The 24,086-nt window shown below is 51.4% G+C and overlaps 9 protein-coding genes across 9 annotated transcripts; 4 read left to right on the forward strand and 5 right to left on the reverse strand.

Annotated features, from left to right (window-relative positions):
* Positions 1–58: 58 nt before the first annotated feature.
* EsH8_VII_000319 (FAD-linked oxidase-like protein) lies at positions 59–1,858 on the reverse strand (the record flags this gene model as incomplete). Its single annotated transcript, XM_083270452.1, has 3 exons — positions 59–354; positions 424–575; positions 630–1,858. 3 exons carry the CDS (start codon positions 1,856–1,858, stop codon positions 59–61), a joined length of 1,677 nt encoding a protein of 558 aa, XP_083128009.1.
* A 1,891-nt stretch (positions 1,859–3,749) lies between these two features.
* EsH8_VII_000320 (uncharacterized protein) lies at positions 3,750–4,455 on the forward strand (the record flags this gene model as incomplete). Its single annotated transcript, XM_083270453.1, has 2 exons — positions 3,750–3,933; positions 4,028–4,455. The coding sequence occupies 2 exons, from the start codon at positions 3,750–3,752 to the stop codon at positions 4,453–4,455; spliced, it is 612 nt and encodes a 203-aa protein (XP_083128010.1).
* Positions 4,456–7,185: 2,730 nt separating this feature from the next.
* EsH8_VII_000321 (uncharacterized protein) lies at positions 7,186–8,463 on the forward strand (the record flags this gene model as incomplete). Its single annotated transcript, XM_083270454.1, has 4 exons — positions 7,186–7,403; positions 7,461–7,670; positions 7,723–7,909; positions 7,966–8,463. 4 exons carry the CDS (start codon positions 7,186–7,188, stop codon positions 8,461–8,463), a joined length of 1,113 nt encoding a protein of 370 aa, XP_083128011.1.
* A 257-nt stretch (positions 8,464–8,720) lies between these two features.
* Positions 8,721–10,603, reverse strand: EsH8_VII_000322 (glycoside hydrolase superfamily; the record flags this gene model as incomplete). Its single annotated transcript, XM_083270455.1, has 5 exons — positions 8,721–9,621; positions 9,689–9,829; positions 9,884–10,051; positions 10,110–10,164; positions 10,219–10,603. 5 exons carry the CDS (start codon positions 10,601–10,603, stop codon positions 8,721–8,723), a joined length of 1,650 nt encoding a protein of 549 aa, XP_083128012.1.
* Positions 10,604–13,170: 2,567 nt separating this feature from the next.
* On the reverse strand, positions 13,171–14,250 carry EsH8_VII_000323 (SDR family NAD(P)-dependent oxidoreductase; the record flags this gene model as incomplete). The annotated part of the gene is made up of 4 exons (XM_083270456.1): positions 13,171–13,349; positions 13,407–13,482; positions 13,538–14,148; positions 14,205–14,250. The coding sequence occupies 4 exons, from the start codon at positions 14,248–14,250 to the stop codon at positions 13,171–13,173; spliced, it is 912 nt and encodes a 303-aa protein (XP_083128013.1).
* Positions 14,251–15,157: 907 nt separating this feature from the next.
* Positions 15,158–16,834, forward strand: EsH8_VII_000324 (uncharacterized protein; the record flags this gene model as incomplete). The annotated part of the gene is made up of 1 exon (XM_083270457.1): positions 15,158–16,834. One exon carries the CDS (start codon positions 15,158–15,160, stop codon positions 16,832–16,834), a length of 1,677 nt encoding a protein of 558 aa, XP_083128014.1.
* Positions 16,835–17,178: 344 nt separating this feature from the next.
* EsH8_VII_000325 (uncharacterized protein) lies at positions 17,179–18,945 on the reverse strand (the record flags this gene model as incomplete). The annotated part of the gene is made up of 1 exon (XM_083270458.1): positions 17,179–18,945. One exon carries the CDS (start codon positions 18,943–18,945, stop codon positions 17,179–17,181), a length of 1,767 nt encoding a protein of 588 aa, XP_083128015.1.
* A 1,552-nt stretch (positions 18,946–20,497) lies between these two features.
* Positions 20,498–21,386, forward strand: EsH8_VII_000326 (RTA1 like protein-domain-containing protein; the record flags this gene model as incomplete). Its single annotated transcript, XM_083270459.1, has 2 exons — positions 20,498–20,696; positions 20,749–21,386. The coding sequence occupies 2 exons, from the start codon at positions 20,498–20,500 to the stop codon at positions 21,384–21,386; spliced, it is 837 nt and encodes a 278-aa protein (XP_083128016.1).
* Positions 21,387–22,306: 920 nt separating this feature from the next.
* Positions 22,307–23,385, reverse strand: EsH8_VII_000327 (uncharacterized protein; the record flags this gene model as incomplete). Its single annotated transcript, XM_083270460.1, has 2 exons — positions 22,307–23,181; positions 23,238–23,385. 2 exons carry the CDS (start codon positions 23,383–23,385, stop codon positions 22,307–22,309), a joined length of 1,023 nt encoding a protein of 340 aa, XP_083128017.1.
* Between the last annotated feature and the right edge of the window lie 701 nt (positions 23,386–24,086).

Genomic DNA, 24,086 nt, shown 5'->3' on the forward strand with positions numbered 1-24,086 from the left:
ACTGCTCGCTCCGGTGGGAAGTAGTGAAGCAAGAAAGGCACTCTGCTGGAGGCGCTGTTTAGTTGCCGTCCAGAGTCCACTTCGCCTTGTCGTAGCTCGCGGGCCAGACACCGTTCTTTCCCGGTGCGATGATACCGTTGGGGTCGAGGGCGTTCTTGATGGTCTCGTTGAGCTTCATCTGCGCGTTGTCGTTCCAGTTGAAGGCGTCGGCGACGGGGTCCATGAGCGCCGTGTGAGCGCGGAACTGTCCCCAGCCATGCGCCGTCGTCTCCTTGATGAGCACGTGCGCCAGCTTGCGGATGCGGGTGACATCGTCGGGAACGTCGAGGCGGTAGGGGATACCGATGACGTGGTCTTGTGCCTTTGTTAGCCGGGGTTCTTGGATATTGCCAGGTTTGCAGGAAGAGAGGGGGAAAGACTTACGGAGCTCTCGCATGCCGACGGCGAAGGCGCCAAGGTAGTCGAAGCCATGGCTGGTGATGAGGCCCTTGGCGACATCGTGCTGCTTCTTTGCGTCCGCGCCAGAGACCTTGGAGATGGGAGCCCAGAGGAGTTGGCCACCGTTGGGGAGCCAGCTGTGCCATCACGTTAGCGGATTTCAATACAGACCCAGTCGAAGCTAGACTTACTTGAGACATCTCAACTCCTCGACGGAAGGAATACCCTGCATCAGAAGCTCACGGGCACGGAGAGGGCTCTCGCGGGCACGGTCCTCGGGAAGGAAGAAGCGCGAGCCGGGAATGGCGAGGAACTCGTGCTTGATGACACCCAGGAGGACGTCGCGGACGGGCTTGGGTCCGTAAACGGCGCCGATGAGCTGCCAGCGACCCATGTCGAGTTTCTTCGCAATGACGCCGACTTCCTCGTCCGTCAGGGGGCCCTCCTTGTCGGTGTACTTTGTCTTTGGGCCGCAGTGGGCAGCGTTGAGCAGGGTGTGGCGGAGGAAGGGGACGTTTTGCAGGACCATTTGCAGACGCAGGGGGCGGATGATGTCGACAACCTTGGGCAGGTCCGAGTCGTTCTCGAATGTGATCTCATAAGGCTGGTAGCCTCCGGGGTTGGGCATAAGCCACATGCCGATCTTGGTCACGATACCCAGGTTGCTCTGGGAGAAGAGGCCGTCGTTGTAGGGGCCGTAGCCAGTGTTGAAGAGCTGCCATGTCTCGCAGCCAGGCTGCTCGTCGGGGCGCTGGTTCGGGTCCGCGTTGGGGTTGGGAACGCCGCCCATGCCGGTGCGCACGAGCTTGCCGTTCGGCAGCACGACCTCCATGCCGCAGTGCATGCCCCAGTGATCGCCGTAGGGAGTGGCGCCGACACCGCGCTCGACGGCGTTGCCGAGGACGGAGCCCTGGCCGACGGGCACTGAGAGCCAGAGGTGCTCGCGCAGGTTGTGCTTCTCAAGGTACTCGTGCAAGTCTCTGAAGCTGACACCCGGCTCGAGGAGCACGTATGCGCCTTCGACGTTGACCTCGAGGATGCGGTTCATGTGGTGGCCCAGGTCCATGACAACGGAGCCGGGAACACGTGGGGAAGCTCCACCGTAACCGAAGTTTCGGCCGAGAGAGATGGGCCAGACGGGCATGATGAGTTCGTTGCAGAGGGCGACGAGGGCCTGGACGTCGGGGACGTGGCGAGGCATGACGACGGCCGAGGCGACGAACTTTGTCTTCTCGTAGAGGGGGAAGTGGTCGTGTGACTTGGGCTGGTTGAGGTAGGAGTCGCCCTCCAAGGGCTCATCTTTGGGGATGACGCGGACATTCTCTGCGCCGCAGATTTCTTGCGCACCCTTGATGAACTTCTCGAACTTTTCGATGGTGAAGTTGGGGGGGAGAGCAATGGGTTCCGGGATGGCGGCCATTGTGAATTATTTGTTGGAGATTGGTGATTAAGGTGTGGACGAGTATCTGATATGATGGGTAGAGGTAAGATATGCTGCTATGCTGGGTTGATTGACTGATATATGAGGCGATGCAAGCGACGAAAGTGAAGAAAGTGATGAACTGCCGAGTCTATGAATAAATGATCCAATGAATATGCTGAAGTGATAAATTGCTGAATTGATGGGTTGCTGAAGTGATGAGTTGCTGAAGTTGTTATGTTGATGGAGATAAAAATCCAGAAGACAACCCTCGGAGAATGCTGGACATTTAATACTTTCTGCCTCGATACGAACCTCTTCGTTCGCGTGGTTGCCGGTCGACCGTGCCCACGACGCGGGCCATGTTCGACGGATGGTGATCACAAGCCAAAGGCTTCGTGCGGGTTTTCCGATGTCCGTGTTGCGAGCATCTGGCCATTTCTTGACTTCAGGCGGCAAAAGTCATGGTCGTCCGACGCACACTTGCCTAATTCGGACTTACAATACAGGCTCTTTCCGAACGCGAGTTCGAGGTTGGTTGAGTCCGCGTCGTCCCAAGTCACATTTACGATAGGTGTGTCCGGGGAGGAGTTGAGAGTGGGATGTGATGGTGTTTCGTACCTGACCAGCCGTTCGATACCGTCAACTTCCCAATACGACAACTTGAAGGCCGTCAAGAACGTTTCGGGCGGTGGCGCCGTTCAATTTCTGGCTCGTGGGCTCTCGGCGTGGATCGGGGCCGTCAAGCTGTATAAGTGCCGCCGTGGCGCGGGTTGGCCATGGCTGGGCTGGGAACGATCGGGGAAGCCGGGGTGCCAAATTACTGTGTTCACTTGACGTGGTGAACGGTTATGTTTTGGGTTTGACCGGTGACAAAAATGGCATGGTGATGCGAAACGAGACTTTTCGTGGCAGATGAGCTTGGGACAGGGGGCGCGGAACCAACGGAATTGTGAAGAAGTGAAACGATGTTCGATAGAAGCGTTGCCTTCCCACAGACAGCCGTTCCCGCTGCTAGGTGCAGGTGCAGGTGCAGTCTTGACAATGTCTTACCGCTGCCTCGAGAGACAAGCATGAAACGAAACAGGCCGTCTTTGTTACCACACGGACATGGACAGCCAGATTGTCAGCTGTCTCAACCGGCCTACCCGAAACGGCCACTCTCTTCCCGAATCTTCCCCTTGCCTTCATCCTATCTTTTGCTTCTTGGCTCTCAACTGCCAAATGCCTAGTGCCATGCTTGTCACACCCAAACTGCAGCCCTATGAGTGCGGACAGACCAGGGTATGTGGGCCTCCGGACAAGCTGTTGGAGAAGTTCTTCGCATCGGCAGTCCCCAGTTAGGCAATTCGTGTGCCTCCGGAGGTCCTGGCGTTCTAGAAGGCTTCCTGTTTTAGGGACGTGTCGAACTGAAGAGCTTGGGACACCCGGTGACGTGCCCGTTTGGCCGACGCCGTTACGATTACGAGACGGGTGCGTGCTGTATGCTGCGTGCATGTTGTGACGTATGGGAGCAATGAAGCCTTGATCGGGGGTTTCCATGATGGCTTGAGAGGGACACAGAATTTCCCCGACGGCATTTACGCTGCTGCATCATGCGAACCCGAATGCCGCAACTTGAATTGTCGGAAGCTTCGTACATCCGGAGCCACCACCGTTCAAGTTCCTCGGCTCTGGGTCTGCATAGTCATTGGTCGGCACTTGATAATTGGATATAAAAGGTAATGGATGTTCGCTCATCAGTCCAAAAGAAGCAGAAACAGCATCTCATCTCAGAAAGAACATCTTATCAGCCTTATCATACATATATCAAACTTTAATTATTATCATTACCCTTTTTGACTCTGTCACTTGAACAACTCAATTCAAATAATCAACAACTTATTCAGCCATGGATCCCGCCCAACTTGCCAAAGCCGTCACCGAGCGAGTGACCATCCCTGTCAAGGGCGGAGTTGAAGACTGGAAGGAACAACTCAAGTTCCTGCTCCAGACTCTCGCAAAGCAGCCTGGTTGCCTCCGCACGCGCTGGGGACCTTGGAGCGAAAACCAGCAGAAGCTGGAGCTTATCACCGGTACGTAATGCAAAAAGCCCCTACAGTTGCGCGTACTCTTGCACCACAGCCGTGAATTCAATAGTATGGGTTTCTGACTCGAATCTGGAAATAGGTTGGATCAACCCTGAGGCATGCGAGACGTGGCATAAGTCAGCAGACCACGCCGAGGCCATCGAAAAGTTCGCGGCCGTGTTGGACGGACAACCCTCAAGCTATCTCCTGCAGTTCAAGCCCTATGCGCCGCAGGCTGTCATCAACTCGTCAGTCGTTGAGACGATCAGCTTCGAGGACTGCCACGAGCCTGAGGAAAAGATGCGCGAGATCGTCGAGAAGGCGTCCAAGCTGCCGGGATGCAACGGCGTGGCGAGCGGGTACTCGCTGGGCGGCGAGAGCGGCGGCAGAACCTTCCTCGCCGCCATCGGGTGGACCGGGCTCGAGGCCAGCGCGGCGGCGGACAAGTCGGCGTACACGGGCGGCTTGAAGAACGAGACTCACCACGTCAACTTCAACTTTCCCATCAAGGGATTTAGAGGACTATAGTTGCATATGTGTGTGTCCTGGTTGCATGATGTGGTTCAGCGCGATTTAGACGAGCAAGGTGCTTTTCCCTTACTTTCTTCTACATATTCTAGTCATCGCGGGGCAAATACCATGCTTAACATACCGTGTCGTCTCATCTCTCGTGATTTCTGTGACTTGCTTAGTGGAAGCTCTAGAACGCTGTCACTCGGAGCTGAGGTGAGGAAAGAAGCTAGTGGCCACCCAACCCGGGATCCCCTGCATGCCAATCCGCGCCGGCTCGAGGCTCGCTTAGACAAACACGGAGAGTATGACAACAGCTGGTCAGAGCGTTCAAGGAGTTGAAGATCCAGACTCGCTGCAGGCCGGCCCTTCCGCAAGGGCCTTGTAGTCACGAGGTTCACAATGGTTCATTTAAGTGTGTGCTCCTTTGAACCTTGCCAATGCTGCTCATGCTTCCGAACGCCGTATACCGTGGGTGTTTTGGTTTTGGCTGTTGTCCGCCAATGCCATCGGGTGGTAATCATGGACGCCCCGGCGTGCGCCACTGTTGGACACTGTTGGACACTGTTGGAGCACGAAAGGTCCTCAGAAATTCGAAAGTTTCCGGTATCCGCTGCGCCGCCCCGGTTATTAGTCGCCTTATGTCGCTAATTATCGACTTCGGAGGAAGGCCGTTGTGTTTTATTGCTCGGCGGGCCAAGTGAGACGGCGGAACTGAGATGAAAGACCGACGGCAAATGGGTGATGGAGTGTGACGACACAGATTGTATTTCCAAGTCATTAGCGCGGAACGTCTCCGCATTTCCTGATGCATGTCTTTCATCACTGGCAGGCCGACTGCAGGGAGTGGGCACTTTGAAGAGGTACTCATTCGTTTTTCTGCGGCTCCTCGGTTCCTCGGCCCCTGGCATTCGTGGCGGCTCAAATCTCGCCTGCAAAGGACAATATCGAAATCCCCCAATAGCGACGCAAACGCGGCCCCCAACAAGAAGGTCTCGCCTATAGTTCCCTCGGCCTTCGTGTCCGGATTGATACTAGATCTAGGCTTCCAGCCACGTGGGAAAATCTCCCGAGGGAACAATGCGAACAATGCGTGCCCTGGAAACCGTGGGACGCTGCGAAATGGCGTTTCAGAACGCTTTCGAGTGGGATTGCCCCATGCGCATGAACTGTGGCGTAAGGCAACTGTCTCTTCTCCTGTTTGGGTAGTTTGAGTGTCGGTGGTATCCCCGAACTTTGGTTGAATCGCAGTTAGCTCGATAGATGGTTAACCATAGTTCAGCAACGGCCGGAGGCTCTCTTTTTTTGTGTAATACCGGTGGTCCGGCCCAGTCCCTTTCTCCGTTCACTCTGGAACCGAGTTAAGCAGGGAAATGCTGCGGTTTACTCGTGCCCAAGTTGTTTGTTGAACATGTGCACGGTCTCTCAGCTGCATCCATCAGCCGCGGCGATCTGTTGATCCCTGCATTTTCTCCACCCGCCTGTACCCAGCAGACATCGCAATTCCAGACTGTGAGTCGCTGGCGCCCACGAAGCTATCGACATTCTGACCCATCACCCCTATTTTGTCTTCTCCGCTTCGTTGAGAATTTACGCACGAGAGCCTGGCAATTCGACAAGACTGATTCCCGAAACAAGGGTCAACACGCCACCTTCTGCTAACTTCTACAAAAAGCCCTTAGCTTCAAATCCTTCCAAAAACCGAAGAAAAATCGAGTAAGATGGACTTCGGCTATTTTGTGATTTCAGTATATGATGCTGCGTGTTGTTTTTCTGAGAGCTTTCTGAATTCCATGTCGACTGGATCTCCTACTCGCACTTGCAGAGAGCGGCAGTTGTTCTGTCGCCCACTTGCTGGGGAGGAGGTTACACTCCGGTCCCACAGGTAGTAAAGAAGATCCTTCTGGCGTGACATTTCCTCCAAAGATCGGCGTCTGGGTTTCTTATACAAAAGAATTCCTAGCAGTTGGTATGACGGCACATCGAAAAGGATGGCGTCCGGAAGCCGAACGTGCCTGTTGATCCTCTGTATTCGGGCCAACGGGGATAATATGTTACATTGAGCTGTAGCCAAACTCCATGTATCCCCTGCGACCCTCGGCAGAGGAAGACTTCATGGTCGATCGACGGTCGGCCATCTCAATCAGGCGAGAGCGCGCAATGGGAAGGGGGTGTCGATTGTACCTTGCCAAACCATTCGTCGCATATTCCCCCACCTCCCAATCCATAATCACAGTAGCGTTCTCCAGCGCGGACACTGCCCGCCAAGCATTACGGGGTGTGGCGTCGAGCTAAAGGAGGCACTACCAATGTCACCACCTTGTGGGTACATGACCTGGTCTAGCCGCCGCACCGGTCGAAGGACTTCATACCTGTCACGGCCTAGGCTGCCGTGCCGTCTGGCATCACGAAACCAAGCCTGCTGTTATTGCCACACACCTGGATAGGAGGAAATTTCTAACTTATGTCCATGAAAGAGTGGGTGGCCGCCAAGTGATGATTTGCTACCAATGCGAACCGATATCCATTTGGGTTTTAAAGTATGTTCGACCTCCCCCCAAAGTTTCCAAGTGGCTTTCTACCGTTTTGGCCCTTTAAGGCAGCTTGCTCCCCTCTCTTACTCGCCTCCCTACACACCCAGTGTATCCACGGCCACTTTGAGAGGACCGGGCTATACTTTGGTGACCTCAGCCACGGCATCAAAACAGCTCGGCCCCATCCACGCCTCGACCCCGCCTAGATTTCATGATGTCGGCGACAAAGACCGACTACCAAATCGCCTCGTTGGCCGCGGGCTTCACTGTCGGCTTTGGGTTTTTGACAGTATGGGAAGCTATGAAACAAACGAGGCGGAATCGTAACCCGCTCCGAAGCACTTATATATACATGATGTGGGGTGAAATCGCAGCGAACCTCATCATCGCCATTGTCGGATGGCTGTTCTTGGACGGTATTCTGGGGCCAACGTGAGTACATTCATTCAACAGTCTTATCTGATTCTAGCTAATAGAGTCAATTTCAAGGGTTCCCGTCTTGTTTTTTATTCTGTTCTTATGGGTTTTCGAGATTCAATTGCTGATGCAAATCATCATCAACCGGATTGCTGTTATTGCAGAGAGTCAGGAGACGATAGCATACATGAAGTGGGGAACGGCCTTGGTTATTACCATGATTAACATCGCCGTTTTCTGCATCTGGATTCCGGCACAAATTGTCCCCCCAGCCAGCCAAACGTAAGTCTGTTTTCTGCAGCTGTCTCGTTCGTTGTTAACGTATTCACTGAAGCTTTGTGGACATCAATCGTTACTGGGACCGCATCTCCAAGGTCCTAATTCTGCTTGTGGATGCCGGTCTAAACTGGTATTTCTTGAGCGTGGTGAAGACTCGTTTATTGAATCAGCATGGCTTGGTTAAGTACAAGCCCCTTGTCGGCTTCAACGCAAAGCTTATGGTTCTCTCCATTGCCATGGATGTGAGTCCACATTTAGACCTTGATTGAGGGCCCCATAGACTAATCAACCCCCATAGGCAATGCTCATCGGCCTCATGTCACTCCCTAATCAAGTCGTCTACATCCAATTCCATCCCGTCGCCTACATGGTCAAACTCAATATCGAAATGTCCATGGCCTCATTGATTACGCGTCTCGCCAAAAACAATGATAGTGGTTTCAGATTCAACTCGCTTTCCTACTCACAGGGTCCCTCCGGTGGCCAACGAACAAACCCAAACCAGCTCGACGAAGATCACCGCCGCCAGCATGAGACAGGTCTCAAGAGCTTCCATCAGACTAGCATCGGGTTGGCCTCGGCAGATAGAGACCTGGAGGCGACTCATCCCAGTGGGGCTGGTATTCATCGACGAGTCGACGTCGAAGTCAGGATCGAGTCACCTAAATCCACTCCATCGTCTATCGAGGGACACCACGACGATGCGGGGAGTGGAAACTCGTTTTACAGAATCGACGACGAAGACTCGCTTACAAGCCACCCTGGACATCCTCAATCTTCTAACAAGAAGGATTAATGGATGTGATGGATTCCGATGGACTTGTAAAGCGAGTGAAAAAACACCGGCGGGTACGGGTTCACATGATGATCAAAGTCACGTTTCTTGATATATATCTTATGCTATTGTCAGCACACTCAGTGTTTTTAATGTATCATAACCTGTTGTCATTAATACGAGAGCGAATAATACGAGAATGATCTAATGATTTGAAGGACGTAAGATAATGTACAACCCACGCGCCTACAATTATTAACAGTTGCTACGCTGGGTGTCTAGCTGGATTCAAAGATTTCGAACCCAACCAGATCCGGCGCCCAAGCGCTTCCAAACGACTTGAATTCCACCGTGTTAGAGGTGTTGGCCTTGAACCCGTCAACCTCGACGAGCAAACGCCCAGTATCAAACCAGTTACCACCAGAGATGGGGAAAGCCCATCGCTTAGCGGCACCACCGTTGACGGCGATCGTGAGGTTGCGAGTATTGGAACCAAACTGCCATGCGGAGTCGAGCGCGACCTCGTAGTTGATGAAGTCGACGCCCAGCAGCTTTTTGCCCTCTGACTTGACCTTCACGCCATCAAACTTGACTGCGGCCCCTGACCCAATGTTCCCCACCTTGGTGCTTCCCGGGAGGCACTGACCCTCGCCGCAGGTGACCTTAGAGGCTGAGCCGGACAGCGCGGCATCAGTGGCCGTGTAATATCCGGCAGACGCGTAGACTGGGTCCGACTTGGAGAGGTCCGAGAGCACCAACAACTTGAGCTCGTGGCCACTGAGAGTCGTCTCGTATGTCCCGGAGATGGAGCCAATGTCGTTCGCAGCCCAAACGTCACGGGCGTTGGCCGAAGTGATGCCCAGGACGGAAGCTAGGTCGATGCTCACGGCTTGGGAGTCGTTCTTCCAGTTCGCGAGCCCGACGACGAGACGAGAACCGGAGAGCTCGCCGGCCCAGACGTCCCATTCTTCCTCGGTGTGCCGGCGCACGAGCTGCGTCTGCTTGGCAAGAGAATCTTGGTTGATGGCAATGACCTCCTTGTTAGTGAGGATGGCGTGGGCTGATTCCGCGACGAGGCCGGGGATGGCCGGGGCACCCAGCGTAAGGGGAGATTTGTTTATGGCCCACATGCCCATGTGGAACTTCTCCTCCTCGAGCGAGAGAGCATTGAGTCCGATACTAAGGTATACGTATCAGTATGAAAGGCAATTGAAAATGCTGCAATACCGAAAGTAGCGCCACTCACAGCAACATGTCCATATCAGGGAAAGCACCCGGGCCGGTGTACTTGTAGAAGGGAACAACCTGGTTGGTGATGCGCCAGATGCTGCGCCAGCCGTTGTAGATGTCGTTGCTAATTCTCCAACTGTTACCGATCTTTGGCACCCTATGTCAGACATTAGCATTTGATTCGATACTCTAAACACTGCAGGAGGCATACCAAATGCCCAGGTCCGTTCCGGTACCCCACTGGCAGACTTGGTAAAGGATATCGCGATCCGTGGTGTTCAAGGCGTCGGCCATCGTCACGAAACGGTCCGGAGATACGGCTTCCTCGGAGACGTAATCCACCATGACATCTGGTTCAACTGCGTAGCAGTTGTCATACCTGGGCAACCCGTCAGCGCATTTGATCTTACCAACTCAGGGTATGGGACTGCACATACTTGAGCGAATCCGCGCCCCAATCAGCAAAGGACTTGGCGTCGGTGAACTCATGATCTAAGTGCTTGTGTTAGTATACTGGAATTAACGAGTTTAGATATTCTCACGTACCCAACGAAGCGGGCTGATCCGTCGAGCCGCATTGGTAGTATCCGCCACCGGAGTATACGCCGAACTTTAAGCCGAGGTTGTGGATATAGTCGCCGAGCTCTTTGCCGCCCCCAGACGGGAACAGCTCCGGGTTCCACACAAGCTGGCCGTCGGCGGCCCGCTCCTTCGCAGGCCATCCGCAGTCCGTCGTGACGGTAGTGTAGCCCGCCTCGGCCAAACCAGTATCGACCAAAGCATGCGCGTTCTCTTTGATCAGCGTCTCATTGGGATAGCAGTTGTAGTAGTTGTAACTGTTCCATCCCATCTGAGGCGTCGGTGTCTTGTGGGTCTTTGCTGAGGCCTGGCCGGCGAGGGCTGCCAGGAGAGTGAACGCGACGGAAGCCATGGCTGAAGGGCTGTGGTCGATGCGAAAGCTTAGAGGGTTGCAATCATCGCATCTTTAGATCGACAGTTAAGCCAGATCTCCCCAATGGCGAGTGTTTTTCTTATAGATTCCATGTCGGTCAATTGCCAAGCATCCGGGTACGACCTTGCCCCTCGTGCGGCCCCGTCATCCCCGGGATGAACTGCTCACCTTGGCCCAGGTGAGGTCATCGCGATTCTACGCGCACCATTAAAATATCGTTCCGGCATTTCTTAGCTCTCCGCCAGTTCCCCACTGGGAAGGCACGTCACACGATGGGTTGAACGGGGAAAGAACGCGGGGACCAGACTCATAAGGGCAAGGTTGCATCGAGATATGCGCGACCACTCGCAGGCGGGCGCTTATAAAGTACAGTACGACGTCAGCCGGTGGTTAGGCCATACATGTGTCTCCACACGAGCCGCATTAGAGAGTTGACGAGGTCAATCTTGCTTGGAAGCCGGCAAATGCGAACGGTTCCCCCGCAGTTGAGTAGCAGTCAAGTTGGGGTCGTGGCTGGGGTAATATGAGGAGCATGTATGAAATAGGAAACCTAGGCGGACTTCAACATACTTGTGATGGTGGGTCAGTGATCAAAATCACTCTTCGTATTCGTACGACTCATGCACCCAATCATGATTAGGCCTACTTTGTCAACAATTGTTCTAGTGCAATTGGGAAATTGGACAGTAAGAAGGTAGACACAACGGCTATGTACCCGTCATCTCAAGACTCCGCCATTCTGAGGCCTTCACCCATTTCCGCTTTTTCATTTCTGTTCTGGTGAGTTGATTGACTATCGTCAGTCTAGACTAGCACTGGGATGCATTACTCCTCGTGGTAAGTATAGAATTCCACACTACCAATCCTTCAACCAATGTTTACCCTCGTTGTTTGCTATTGATGTTATGCCAGACAAGATGACTGTCGGATTGCAGCAATTTAATAACCCTTGTCACGCAACCCCAAGATTGCTAGAATCGTCCATTGCCAAGGGCCAACCTTGTAGCGGCTACCCCAAAAGATGTCAACGTATGTCGCATCACCAATCAGCAAACACGATGACCTGTAATATGGTAACACGCCACACTAACTTCCCCATACAAGTGTCAGTAGTCATTTGGATGTGCCTTTACAGCCAATTTTAGGAACTGGTATCACTATATTACAAATATTCCATTATCTTGGAGGCGCGGAGTCTCGGCTTAAGCTATGATTTTGTCGAAAACATGTACTTCATCGATATCTTGCCAGCAGCGCAGGGTGGCGTTGAGATGTTGTCTGAGAATTTAACCTGCTGCTATCTTGACCAATGTTTGTATCATGAGATTGCACAGTATATATTTCTCTCATAAAATCCAAAGATTTTGATATCAAGTTTACATGTTTGGTTTTTTCACCAAAGTTGGATATCGACAAGAGAAAGTAATTCGAAACGAAGCGAGGCGTTGGCAAGTGATCTAGCGAGCCTAGGCGGATGTATGTCAATTGACACTCAAGAACCCAAGGAATCGTTACTTCAACAAATCCTTGCACTTAAACTGTGTGCCAATATGAAACATCCATGGGAATAATCAAATAAGTCAGGAAAATATCATATCGTATGTAGTTATAGCAAACCTATTGCAAGCTACACTAAAGCGTCCTCAGGCCAAAAGCTATGTTAGTAGGCACCAAGAACGAAACAAAAGATAATAGCACGACCTGGTTTCGATCCAGGGACCTCTGGGTTATGAGCCCAGCGCTCTACCCCTGAGCTACCGTGCTTTGGGCTGTTTCTATTGTGCTGAGTGGCGAAAATATTCTCATAAGAATCAAGAGAGGTTGTGGGCTAGGTATGGGTCTCCATAAAAGGAGACAAATTACCCAAGAGTAGCCCTAAAAATGCTAAGCCTGGGTGGAGGCTCCGCAACGGATTGGCCTCAAAACTTGACGATGTGGAGCAGCCTCGCATCCAGACTCTTTATCAATGGCTCTGTAATTCTAGCCTAGATGTAACATACAGAGAGGCTATTTGTTGACCATGTAAGGTTTACTGGGTGCCTTACGGGGCAAAACATTTGTTCCCCCCTTGCCTGGGGAGCAAAAGATATCTATTGAAAGGGACGAGACTCGAACTCGCGCGGGTTGCCCCACCAGGAAACAGATGTTAAGCTGACCTTAACCTGGCGCCATAACCAACTCGGCCACCCTTCCGAAGAACAGATTGGTTCTAATAGATCCAACTTGATGCAAAACGCTCCCCCACATGGATCTGATAAAGGCCATTCTTACTGCCCGTCTCTACTCAATAATTCCCAGCATAAGCTGGCAAAAGAGTCAAAGGTTGAAAACAATATGGCTGCTTGTGCGTTCCTTTTTCTCCTGCAGGCATTATGATCCGGTGTGCCCTTTTCTTTTCCAAGTCTGATACACAGAGTTCAAGGAAATTCTTATCGTTACAGCTAGTGCCTTAATTCTCTACCAAATTAGATTGAGTCCATGAATATACGACACACTACGTTAACCTCCACTAAATGCTACTTGGGGATGCATATGCTGGCTATGTTTTACAATCCCGTACATTGGAACTTGAGGAGGTTCCCATCGACGATCTCCTTTTCCATCGATACAAGTTTTGGCATGTCCCACATACAGCTAAGCCACCGCCCGCCCAGCCAATCTCGTCTCTTGCTGGTGAGATATGGGATCGAGTGCGCAGCAAGTTCAGGTGTATCGGTCATTCGAACTACATATTTTCAAATTAGAAGAATACCCGGATGTCGGTAAACATTCTGTTCCTTACATTGGAGCGACTCGGGAAGATTGGAGGACAGTTCAGTAGGGGTCCCACCAGGGTGAACAGAATATGCCAGAATTCCCTACCGAATCCGCAACTTAATTATTAGTCAAATTAAGATGGGATGGAAGACTTACCTGATCACCATACTCATCCTGGACGAACTCTGTGAACCGTATCAACGCGAACTTGGAGATATGATACGCTCCTCCTCCAGCACCCATGAAGTGCGCCGCAATAGACGATATGTTGACGATTGTCTTGTCTCCCCCCTTTAACAGCAACGGTAAGAATGCCTTGGTGGCTCGGTAGGTGCCCCAATAGTTGACATCCCATGCCTTCATGTACTCGTCATCATCTGTCTCCAGAAGCAACTTGAAACGCGCCATGTAGCCTGCGTTGTTGATAAGGATATCCAGTCGTCCCCATTCGGCACCCAACCGTTCTGCCGCTGCTTTTACGCTGGGTGTGTCGCCGACGTCCATCTCTAGTGCCAGGACAACTGGTTGGTCTCTTCCGGCATTCTTTGCGGCATTGAGTACAGCGGTAACGGTAGACGAGACATCAGAGCGGGCGGCAACGGCAATCATTGAGGCGCCAGCCTCGGCATAGCCAATAGCGATTGCCCTACCTAGACCTTTGCTCGCACCTGTAATCAAAACGGCCTTGCCTGTGCAGTCCGACTCTGTAACCGGATTGATCCCGGAGTATGTGTCATGGTGGATGATGCCTCCAGTGAAGATATCGACTGTGAGCTGTTAGCTTGTTGCCCATGACGTGAAGCAAGCACAAAGAATTGCTCACCCTTGCGAGGTGGCCCTGTTGAAACTTGCTGAGGTTCGGACGCCATGAGTGGGGAAATGTTCGGTTGAACGAGTGTTCGGTTGATTGCTGCCGTGACTCAATCTGATAAAAGGGAGATGTAGAATGTAGTCAGTCGACATAGTGGTCGAGGTTCGGTCTATTTCAAAGGGCGCTAGCTAGCATCCGTTCCCGGACTTCCCCAAGCCGGAGGGGCAGGTGCGGGGTAAGGATGCGCCTCGTCTTGAAATCCGTAGAGGTCAAATTGAAATGGACAAAACATACATATCAGAACACACTGTATATATATATATATGGTTTACCGAATCTGAGAAAATTAGCTCCAAGTCTTTGATTACCATCTTGCTGGTGCCTGCCTCTTCATCCAGACGGGCTTTTCCAACAAATTCGTCATCTAGCCTGGAGCTGACGCCTGGCCGTGAGCACCAACAAAACTAGCGCTCCTATGAACTATGAACAGCTGTCTGATTGAAACACCTCCGGTACTTGAATACTGAGTGAGGGCCGTGAGGGCCTCGCTGTGAACGTCACGCTTGGACGTTCGCCGAGATCCCGGGGCCGAAATTATGGACTGCGGGAACGGAGTGTTCTCAACTTTTGGATGCGTCGCCCTCCAAAAGTTCCTGGATTAGGGTGGTTTGGGCTAAAGAGTTCTCCCGAGGCCTTATCTATGGAATCCTGTCTCTGAATTTTATTGGGCGATGTTGAGAATCCTGATCTGCAGGTGGTGCATGCGCAGGGATTGCAAACCATTGCATCATAATCCTCTGTAAGCCTGCAACTTTCGATCTTAATTGTGACAAGTTTTCTGCACCGGCCATCGAGCCTTCAAACCACCGTCACCTAAAGCTCACAAAAGCACAACGACTGTCAACAGCGCCAAAGCAAGGGGCTTCTGTCTTCTTATCTCCGTCTAGATCACTTAAAAACTCACGATGCTGTGTTCTTGGTTCTTCAAAGCCGCCATCTACCTCATATGCCCCACATCAACTTGGATAACTTGCGGCAGGCGACAGGCTAGCACGTTTCCGCTACTGCTGGACGCGACTCTCGATGACCTCAGCAGAGGTCTGGAAAATGGACTATTCACCAGTGTTGACCTGGTAAATGCATACATCGCGCGAATTCAAGAAACCCAACCAGTTCTCAACGCTGTGACCGAGATCAATCCCGATGCCATATCCATCGCTGCGTCTCTGGACCTCATCCGTCGGCAAGGCGGCCCTCTTCTCGGCCCTCTGCACGGCATTCCCGTCCTTCTCAAAGACAACATTGCCACTGCGGACAAGATGAACAACACGGCCGGCTCTTACGCCTTGCTGGGTGCCAAGGTTCCTAAGGATAGCACCGTGGCTGCCAAGCTCCGGAAAGCGGGTGTTGTTCTTCTCGGCAAAGCGCACTTATCCCAGTGGGCTCAATGCCGGGGCAGTAACTCGAGTAATGGATGGTCGACCTACGGCGGGCAAACTGTCGGCGCTTACTTTCCAGGCCAGGACCCCTCCGGTTCGTCCTCGGGAAGTGGTGTTGCCTCTTCAATTGGACTTGCATGGGCCTCTTTGGGAACGGAAACTTTCGGATCAATTACCCTTCCCAGTGATGCTAATAACATCGTCGGTATCAAGCCTACTGTTGGCCTCACCTCACGCTACCTTGTGGTCCCAATCTCGGAGCACCAGGACACTGTGGGACCTATGGCTAGAACGGTCAAAGATGCCGCACACCTTCTCACGGCCATCGTCGGGTCGGACCCCAACGATAACTATACATCCACCATTCCCTTTGAAGAATCCCCAGACTACGCTGCAGCATGTGTCGAATCTGGGCTCGATGGGAAGCGGTTAGGCATTCCAAGACATCTACTTTCGGATACTGACAACACGCCGTACTCCAATTACTCTGTCACTGTATTTGATTCCGCGGTCGATATTCTCAGGTCTGCAGGCGCCGAAATCATCGACGACATCTACTTACCAGGTTATAACCGTTCCGACATCTCAAATCTCACAAGCAAGGTCCTTCACAGTGACTTTCTAGTCGATTTGGAGAAGTACCTTGCCAAACTGACCGTCAACCCGTACAACATCACTACAGTAAGTGAGCTCCGGGATTGGACTCAGAAAGACCCCCGGGAGCAATGGCCAGATAAAAACACGCAGGACTGGGATAGTGCTTTAGCGGAAGACCTTCGTAACACCGACCCTGCGTTTTGGGAGATTTACTCCCGCAACCAGTACCTGCTAGGTCCGCAGGGCTACCTAGGAGCTATATACAACTACTCCCTTGACGCCATCGTCCTTCCCACAACGTTTGTTCTCACAAGCGCCGCTATTCTTGGCACCCCTGTTGTGTCGGTTCCGTTTGGGCGACACCCGGACAATACAGCCATTGTAAAGAATGGAAGGGGTGATCTGAACGCCGTGGCGCCGAATTTGCCGTTTGGCATCGGTTTTGCGGGAGCTCCGTTTAGTGAGGAGACGTTGATAAGCATCGCTTATGCTTTTGAGCAGAAGACGCATGCTAGAGCAGATATCAAGCCGTATATTCAGCCCAAAACTGAACTAGTAGACATTATGAGACAAAAGCTTCAGTCGGAGAAGAACTCAGATCTATAATACGAGGTTAGTTTAATGGCTTTATGTGGGGGAAAAACAGAGTATGATAGAACAAGCTCGTCTAGTTTAGCCGAATCTGAATATCCGCATATTACCTTGTGATAGTCTCCTCCCCGTGCGGACAAGCATCATGGTACACCCATTGCTGCAATAGGACATACAAGCTCTGCTCACAAATTTTATATGGAGATTTCTTCTCGTCGACAAAGCAATTTCCGACGACCAACAAACAAATGATGTCTCTGATTCGTGCGACCAAATTGTTTCAATTCCTCGGCCATTTCAAGCGCCAGGTTCTGCGGCCAAGCTCTCCGTACTTAACTCAACATTGCCATCGCTCATGTTCACAGATGGATACTGAATTGGTAACGAGAAGCTCCTGACAGTTTTTCCTCTGTACGCCCGATCTTGAAGACACCCTTCGTCTGAACCGGCGCCTCCACCACGATATGCATGTCTCCATCTTCCAATCGCCACTCAACCTTGAGGCTGCCATGTATGGTCATGACCGTGCCACTGACTTTCTTTAGGCCCATGTTCACTCCCATTTGAGGAGCAATGACCCATTCCTGATAGCCAAAGCCACGAGCACCAGCTGCAGTTTGAATTCCAACCGCCCACTGCGTCAAAAGATAAGTCGGCGCACCGCCCCATGGATGAGAAAGACTGGTGTACAATCCCAGACCTGGTCCTCCTTGTTTGTCCACATATTCCCAAGAAGCCCCGGTGTTGGTTTTCTTGTCTGAAATCATCGGAGTCCACAAACTTTTAATCAGTTCTAGGGAGGTATTGGCGGCAGCAGATGTATCCTGGGCGAGCAAGGCCTGAAGCAGAAAGCCATTTGTATTTGGTGAGATCTTGAGACCAGGATCGGAGGAGTTGGTTGTAGATGAGTCCATGTATCCGGGGCCGACTTTAAGGGTATCAAGGGCTGAAATAAAGCGCTCCGCTTGTTGGGACGTAGCTGTTCCTGATGTGATGCAGAAGGCCATGCTAGGAACCGAAATACTGTTTAAATCGGCTGGCGAGATGCCGTAGATTCCAAGCTCCTCATTCCAGAGATTCTTATTGATTGCAGATGCCAGATCGGTTGCCTTTTGGTGAAAATCACTGGCGTCTGTCGTTCTGCCCAAGGCATCTGCAACGTCGGCAATCTCGGAAAATGCCTGCGCGAGAGCGCAATTGATTGCAGAGCCCCCCTTCGACGGTCCCAGGAAGGCGGATGACACAGAGAGCAATCCCGTGGTTTGATTGATGCCCAGGGAGAGATATTCAAGACTGGCCTTCCACTGGGCCCAGGTTTTGTTGGCAAACTCCAAGTCATTACTCAAGCGGACGTACTCTGTGAAAGACAATACTCCCAAGATCTGGTAATCGACTAGGAGGATTCCATATACTTCGTTCCGCATGAAGTATGCAGCGCCGCCAGTAGCGAAGGCTTCTGAGGCTGTGCTCGGATCGTATCCCAATGGGGGAGCGTAAGGGAGTAGCCCGCTCGGGGTTTGCCAATCGAGTAGCAATTGAAGTGTAGCTCGGATGAGATCCGATCTCGATGTACTCGCTGCGACGATGCGAACAGTATGAAGGAGGTCTCCCAGCCATACAAGTCGATCTCTCTTTGGGCCGTCGAGACAAGCAGCTTCATAGTTCGCTTGCACACCGTACTCCTTAGCTACACTTCCTTCCGCATCTGTGAGAGTGTTTCGGTATATTTCCGTCAGATTGGAAGTGTCGTAAGCAACCACGTTCCGGACATGACCCGCCTGATCTTGCCAGCCTCCAAATCCGAATGAGCCTTGTGACGGAATGCCGGCGCCAGAAGGCTGGGTGTCGCCAATGTAGTAGTCTTTAAGCACAATCTTGAATATCTCCACTTGGTCAACTGAGACGGACAAAGTTTCGCCGTCCAGAACGGACTTGATCTTGTACCAAATGCCGTCCTTCACCGCGAAAGGCACATTGAATGTATCCAAGTGGTAGGACGGAAGGGTTGTCACGTTCACAAAAGAGTAACCATATCCAAATAGGATTGAGTTCGGGCGCAAGAGCGACTTGTTGAAGTTTGCAAACGTTTGTTGGTCGGCGACAAGGTCGAGCTGGATTCCTTGCATCGGTGAAGCGAGGGGAAATGCCTGGAGGAAATATAATTAGCGATTGCGCATTCTATCTCGAAGGCAGAGTCGCACCGTACCAGAACCCAGCCAATACCGCCTTTGTCAATCTTCGCTTCAAACTCGAGAGTATAGTTCGAGAAAAATGCTCCTTTTGTAGTGACTCCTGGCCTCATGCCTCGGATATAAGCACCGTTTTCCTCGTCAATCTCCCAGATTGTTTTTTGGGTTCCAGACTCCAAGCATGATACGCTGGCCGCCCGGGCACCTAGCTAATTTCTTTTAGTCAGATGATTCATCACTCTCTCCGACTATCAGACTTACCTTCCATATTTCGTTGAGAACCTCATCCTCACATTTAAAGCTCCCCGGGAGGTTGTCAGTGTCTACCACGGGAATGCTGGGTATGAAGCCAACAGACTTGAAAGTGACAGCGCCATCAGTTATGAGCCTTATAGATTGCCACCTTTGTCCTCCTTGGAGTAGGAATGCATCAATACGTCCAGGCTCTTTGATGTCAAAAGTTTCGACGCGGTACGTGTTGGCGAGCGCAATATTGAAGGGGAACGGCCCGTCGGAAAAGTCTTGGTCAAGGCCAGCTGCATCCTCCGAATACTTGACTTCTATCTGCAGGCGTCGTGTGATAGATTCAATTTCGAAAAATGGATATCCAGCCACCTCGAATCCATAATCCAAGGTTGCAAAGGGTGTTGACGCGTCTAAACGAAACTGGCGATATGGACCCCCGCAAGTAGAAGATTTGTTACCAAATGCAATGCTAACTGGTACAAAGAGCTCTGAGTTGTTGGAGACCCGTGACTTTTGATAACTTGGGGTTTGTTGAATGTCATAATCATGGCGACTAATTTCCCCGGATCGAGGTTGTGAAGAAGCTTGGCTAGGGGAAAAAAGCACCAATGCAGAGATAAAGATATGGAGACGTCGCATCTTTGGCATGGGTGAAGAGAAGTTGGAATGGTGTTCTGCACCTACTTGTTACTTTTTTTGGTCGAGTTGTGTGATAGATAATTATAAGCTGCATGCCATGCGCGGATTTCCTAACCGGCCGTATCAGCAAAACCTCGGGTTCCGTGCTCGGATTCACATCTAGTTGCGCGTATTCGCCGTATACGGTACCCGCGCTTTGCCATCCGACTCGGATTTGGTTGCCCCACAATTTACAGCCTTACAACGACAACACTATCCGAACCCTCGCTCCACATCAATTCGAAAGAGGTCTGGATGAACTAGAAGACCCTGCAGGGCGCATAGCGTTCATTTGGAACAGTTACTCTCGTGGATTGCTCTATGTATCAAAACCATCAGGAAAATCGGCTACTCCGCCACCTTCGATGGGTATATCTTCTTGTCTGCCTCTTCTATTTTTCGTGGTTGAACACCAGCACCCCCAAGCACAGCACTTTGCGCAACCCTCTTTTAAACTTCATCCAACTTCTTTGCACGCAATTTCCTAGTACATCATACACTTAACACACAAACCTCACCTTCGAATAGAGCTCCGCTGCGGCAAAAGAAGAAAAAATTTACGACCATGTCTACAGAAGGACTTTTGGCCCCTGTTCCAGGCGTCAAGCCCACCAAAGGTGGCTACTATCTTTGGCGTTACCTTCCGAACAAGGTGGCAGCTATACTATTCCTCCTCCTCTTTCTTGGCTCCTTTCTCTACATCAGTTGGAAGATCTGGAAGACTCGTGCCCGCTTTTGCATCGTTTTTGCTCTCGGGTGTTTCTGTAAGCTAATAATGCTGTCTTTTGTTCTTCCGTTGCTAACTCCGTCTAATAGTTGAGGTGGTCGGATATGGAGCCCGCACTGGAGCCCGGGACAAGACCGACAGAATCATGCCCTACGCCATCCAGAACATGTTCATCATCGTCGCTCCAGTCTTGTTTGCCGCATCTATCTACATGGTCCTCGGTCGAATCATCACTAGTATCCACGCCGAAAAATATTCAAAGATCCGACCATCAAAGCTGACGCTGACGTTCGTCCTTGGCGATGTGGCCTCGTTTGTCATTCAGGGAGGTGCCTCGGGTTTGATGGTGATCCAAAAGCCTGGCCTGGCGAAATGGGGTGAGAGGATCATCATCATTGGTCTTGTTGTTCAGATCGTTATGTTTGGTCTATTCTGCGCCATTGCTATGATCTTCCACCGAAAGATGAGACAAGCTCCAACCGTCGACTCCTTGGACGGCTTGATTCCGTGGGAGCAAAGCCTTTACATGCTCTACGCCGTGAGCTTTCTTATTATGGTCCGGTCAATCTTCAGAGTTATCGAGTTTGCACAGGGGTACACCGGCTATGCCCTCTCCCACGAGTGGACACTCTATGTCTTTGACTCGCTCTTGATGTGGATTGTCACGGTACTATTCGCCTGGAGGTTCCCGGACCGTTTGAAGCCTAAGGAGGAATTGGCCTTGTGAGCTTCTTTAATCAGCATGCTTTTCTTTTGTATACCCGTAGGATAGTAACAACGATGGATAAGAGGGGTTGAAGTCCACGTATGATATGGCGTCGGGTCAGTTGAATGGAGTTTATCAATACATCACGTCTTATCTTGGTACTCATTAAAGTTGTGGATTGGACTTTAGAAGCGTTAATAATACAAGTTGCCTTGGCACAAACCTTTCTGTGGCTTTGTCTTCGAATAGGAAGTGCTACGTGGTAGTTACTCTTCTAGCGGTAGTTATCCCATGTATAGCCTCGAATACTCTACACTTGCACCTAATTCAGACAAGTCAGTATACCCGCATAATATATTTTGAGAGGGGCATTCATTGATTTAGTCAGTGTTCATTCGCTTAACCCCCCAAGTTTGGAGTCACACCATGTACCACATGCAGCAAAGTAAGTCTATTTCAACCTCAGAGGTCACTACGTGTCATAACCATTCCAAATTCTATGGAATGTATTCTAATAGTATTCCACATATTAAAGCTTCATGAAATTGTGTTTGGAATAACTAAATATTAGTGATCAAAGCTATCATCGTAGATCAGGACGGATGGTTTCTCTGACACACGAAAGACTAAAGGTTGCCTTGCTTGTGGTTTCTTGGCAACATTAAGCTCGTAACAGTTTTTGGGGTTTTTGGGCTGCCCGTGCTGATGTCGGTTTTTGGGCTTCGTCCATATTATCTGTATGCTAAAGTAGCACGTTGCTCGACTGCGGGCCTCTACATTCTTCAACCACTGTTTACAACCAGTCAGGTCCCCATTCGGCGATATTGGATCATGATGAGACTTTAAAATCCTATAAAACTCTTTCCTTGAAAGGAGTAATCAGATATTGGGCTTGGGGACTCTGTGCTAGGTTCTGTTACCAGTTGCCTACAGATCAACCGCTAATCGTCTGATACAACGACCACCAACTTCTCCCCTCCGCCACCGCTCTCCAGAGTTTCGTGCACCTTTTCAATCTCTTCCAATTTGAATGCTTTCACTGGTACCTGAATCTTTCCTGCCTCGACGGCACGCACCAGATCCTCCCACGGGCAGGCCCGGAAATCTTCAGGACCGCCACTGTACACGGAGAGCCGAACCCGGTTCGGAAGGTCTTCAAACGGCGAAAACTTGTCCAGCTCCCACTCGCCCCCTTGAATTCCGGTCATACATACCGTCCCTCCCTCATTCGCGCAACGTAGACTGTCGCGTAAAGTTGTCGTACCGACTAGTTCGAGAACCTTGTCAAACTTGCCCTTGCTGCTCCCAGCCACTTGCGCCTCAATAGTGCCATCGTCGTCGAGAAACACGTCGTCTGCGCCGTGGTCTTTCAGCATCTGAAATCTCTTCTTGCTACGCGTCGTGCTGGCGACGTGGGAGGCACCCATGTAACGAGCCATTTGCATGGCACAAAGACCTATTGAGCTGGTCCCGCCCCGAATGAGCACGCTCTCGCCACGCTTGAGGTCCAAACCTGCCGTCAAGGAGCCGTATGTTGTCTGAATCATCTCTGGGAGTGATGCCAAAGTAGCAATTGAGAGGCTTGTCGGGGGGATGAGACGGACGTTTTCGGACGACACGCATACGTATTCGGCGTATGATCCGGGAATCTGGCGGCCTAGGCCACCCATGCAGGTCGCGACTCGACTCCCGATCGGGAAACGGTCGGCCGCAGGAACAGCGGGAGCATGGTGGGTCACAATCGTCCCGATGCACTCGATCCCCAGGATGCGAGGGAACGACACGCCGGGGGAATGGCCCTGGCGGGTAAACATTTCTAAAATGTTTGTTAGGCCATAATTCTCAATGCAGCGGACAGGTTTATCTTCTTACCGGCTCGATTAATGCCGAAGCCGAGGATCTTGATCAGGACTTGGCCTGCTTGCGGCACAGGCATTGTGGTATCCTGGAGCGTCAGCACGGAGATGGGCCCCGGCGAGGCGCAAATGACCGCTCTCATCGTCTTAGGTAGAGCCTCCATTCTAGCCGAGTGTTGCTGGAAAGATTGGGAGATGGTGCGCTCAGGTTATTCAAAACACTATCCAACGACATGAAGCAGCTTGGCACATAAATGTTGGTGGATGCGCTTCTCTAATGTATCCGGAAGTCGGAAGTGACGCAAGCCTTCATCAGACACGGCCTGCTTACAAAAGTGCGGAGGCGGTTTGGACCCGTTGTTGATTGGCAGCGGCGGCGTCGGGTTCAGCTAATGCCGCTGTTTTCGGTTTTAGGGCGAGGTTAAGCTCCGACGCCGTCACCATTAAACCACGCCGATACGGCACACATATCGTCAACTTTTTTCTTTCTACGCGTCTACACGGAATCCTTCCCTTTTTTCTCTGTATTCTTCCACTCGTGAAGCGAAGCAAGCGAAAAACTCTTCCTTGCTTTCCTCATTGAATAGTGTAAAATCCATTCACCGTAGACGTCGTCTCCTCCTCGCACGGAGCAGTTGCAGCGGGGTTTGAAGCCCAATTGGACCCTTTTAGACACGTCCAGACTTCCTTATGGCACAGAACCTAACTGGGCCGGCTTGGCAAGGTTTTTCAGCGTCCGGGAGACAATCTATTTGTGCCACATGATGCTGATTCTGTCGTGGTGTCTCTTCCCATGCCACACGCACGCCCATTGTGATACGTCTATCGGGCAGTTTAACGTGATTACGCAGATTAGGTAAAGGTC

The sequence above is a fragment of the Colletotrichum jinshuiense genome, chromosome 7 (genome assembly GCF_051148585.1).
Source record: "Colletotrichum jinshuiense chromosome 7, complete sequence".
Lineage (NCBI taxonomy): Eukaryota > Fungi > Ascomycota > Sordariomycetes > Glomerellales > Glomerellaceae > Colletotrichum > Colletotrichum jinshuiense.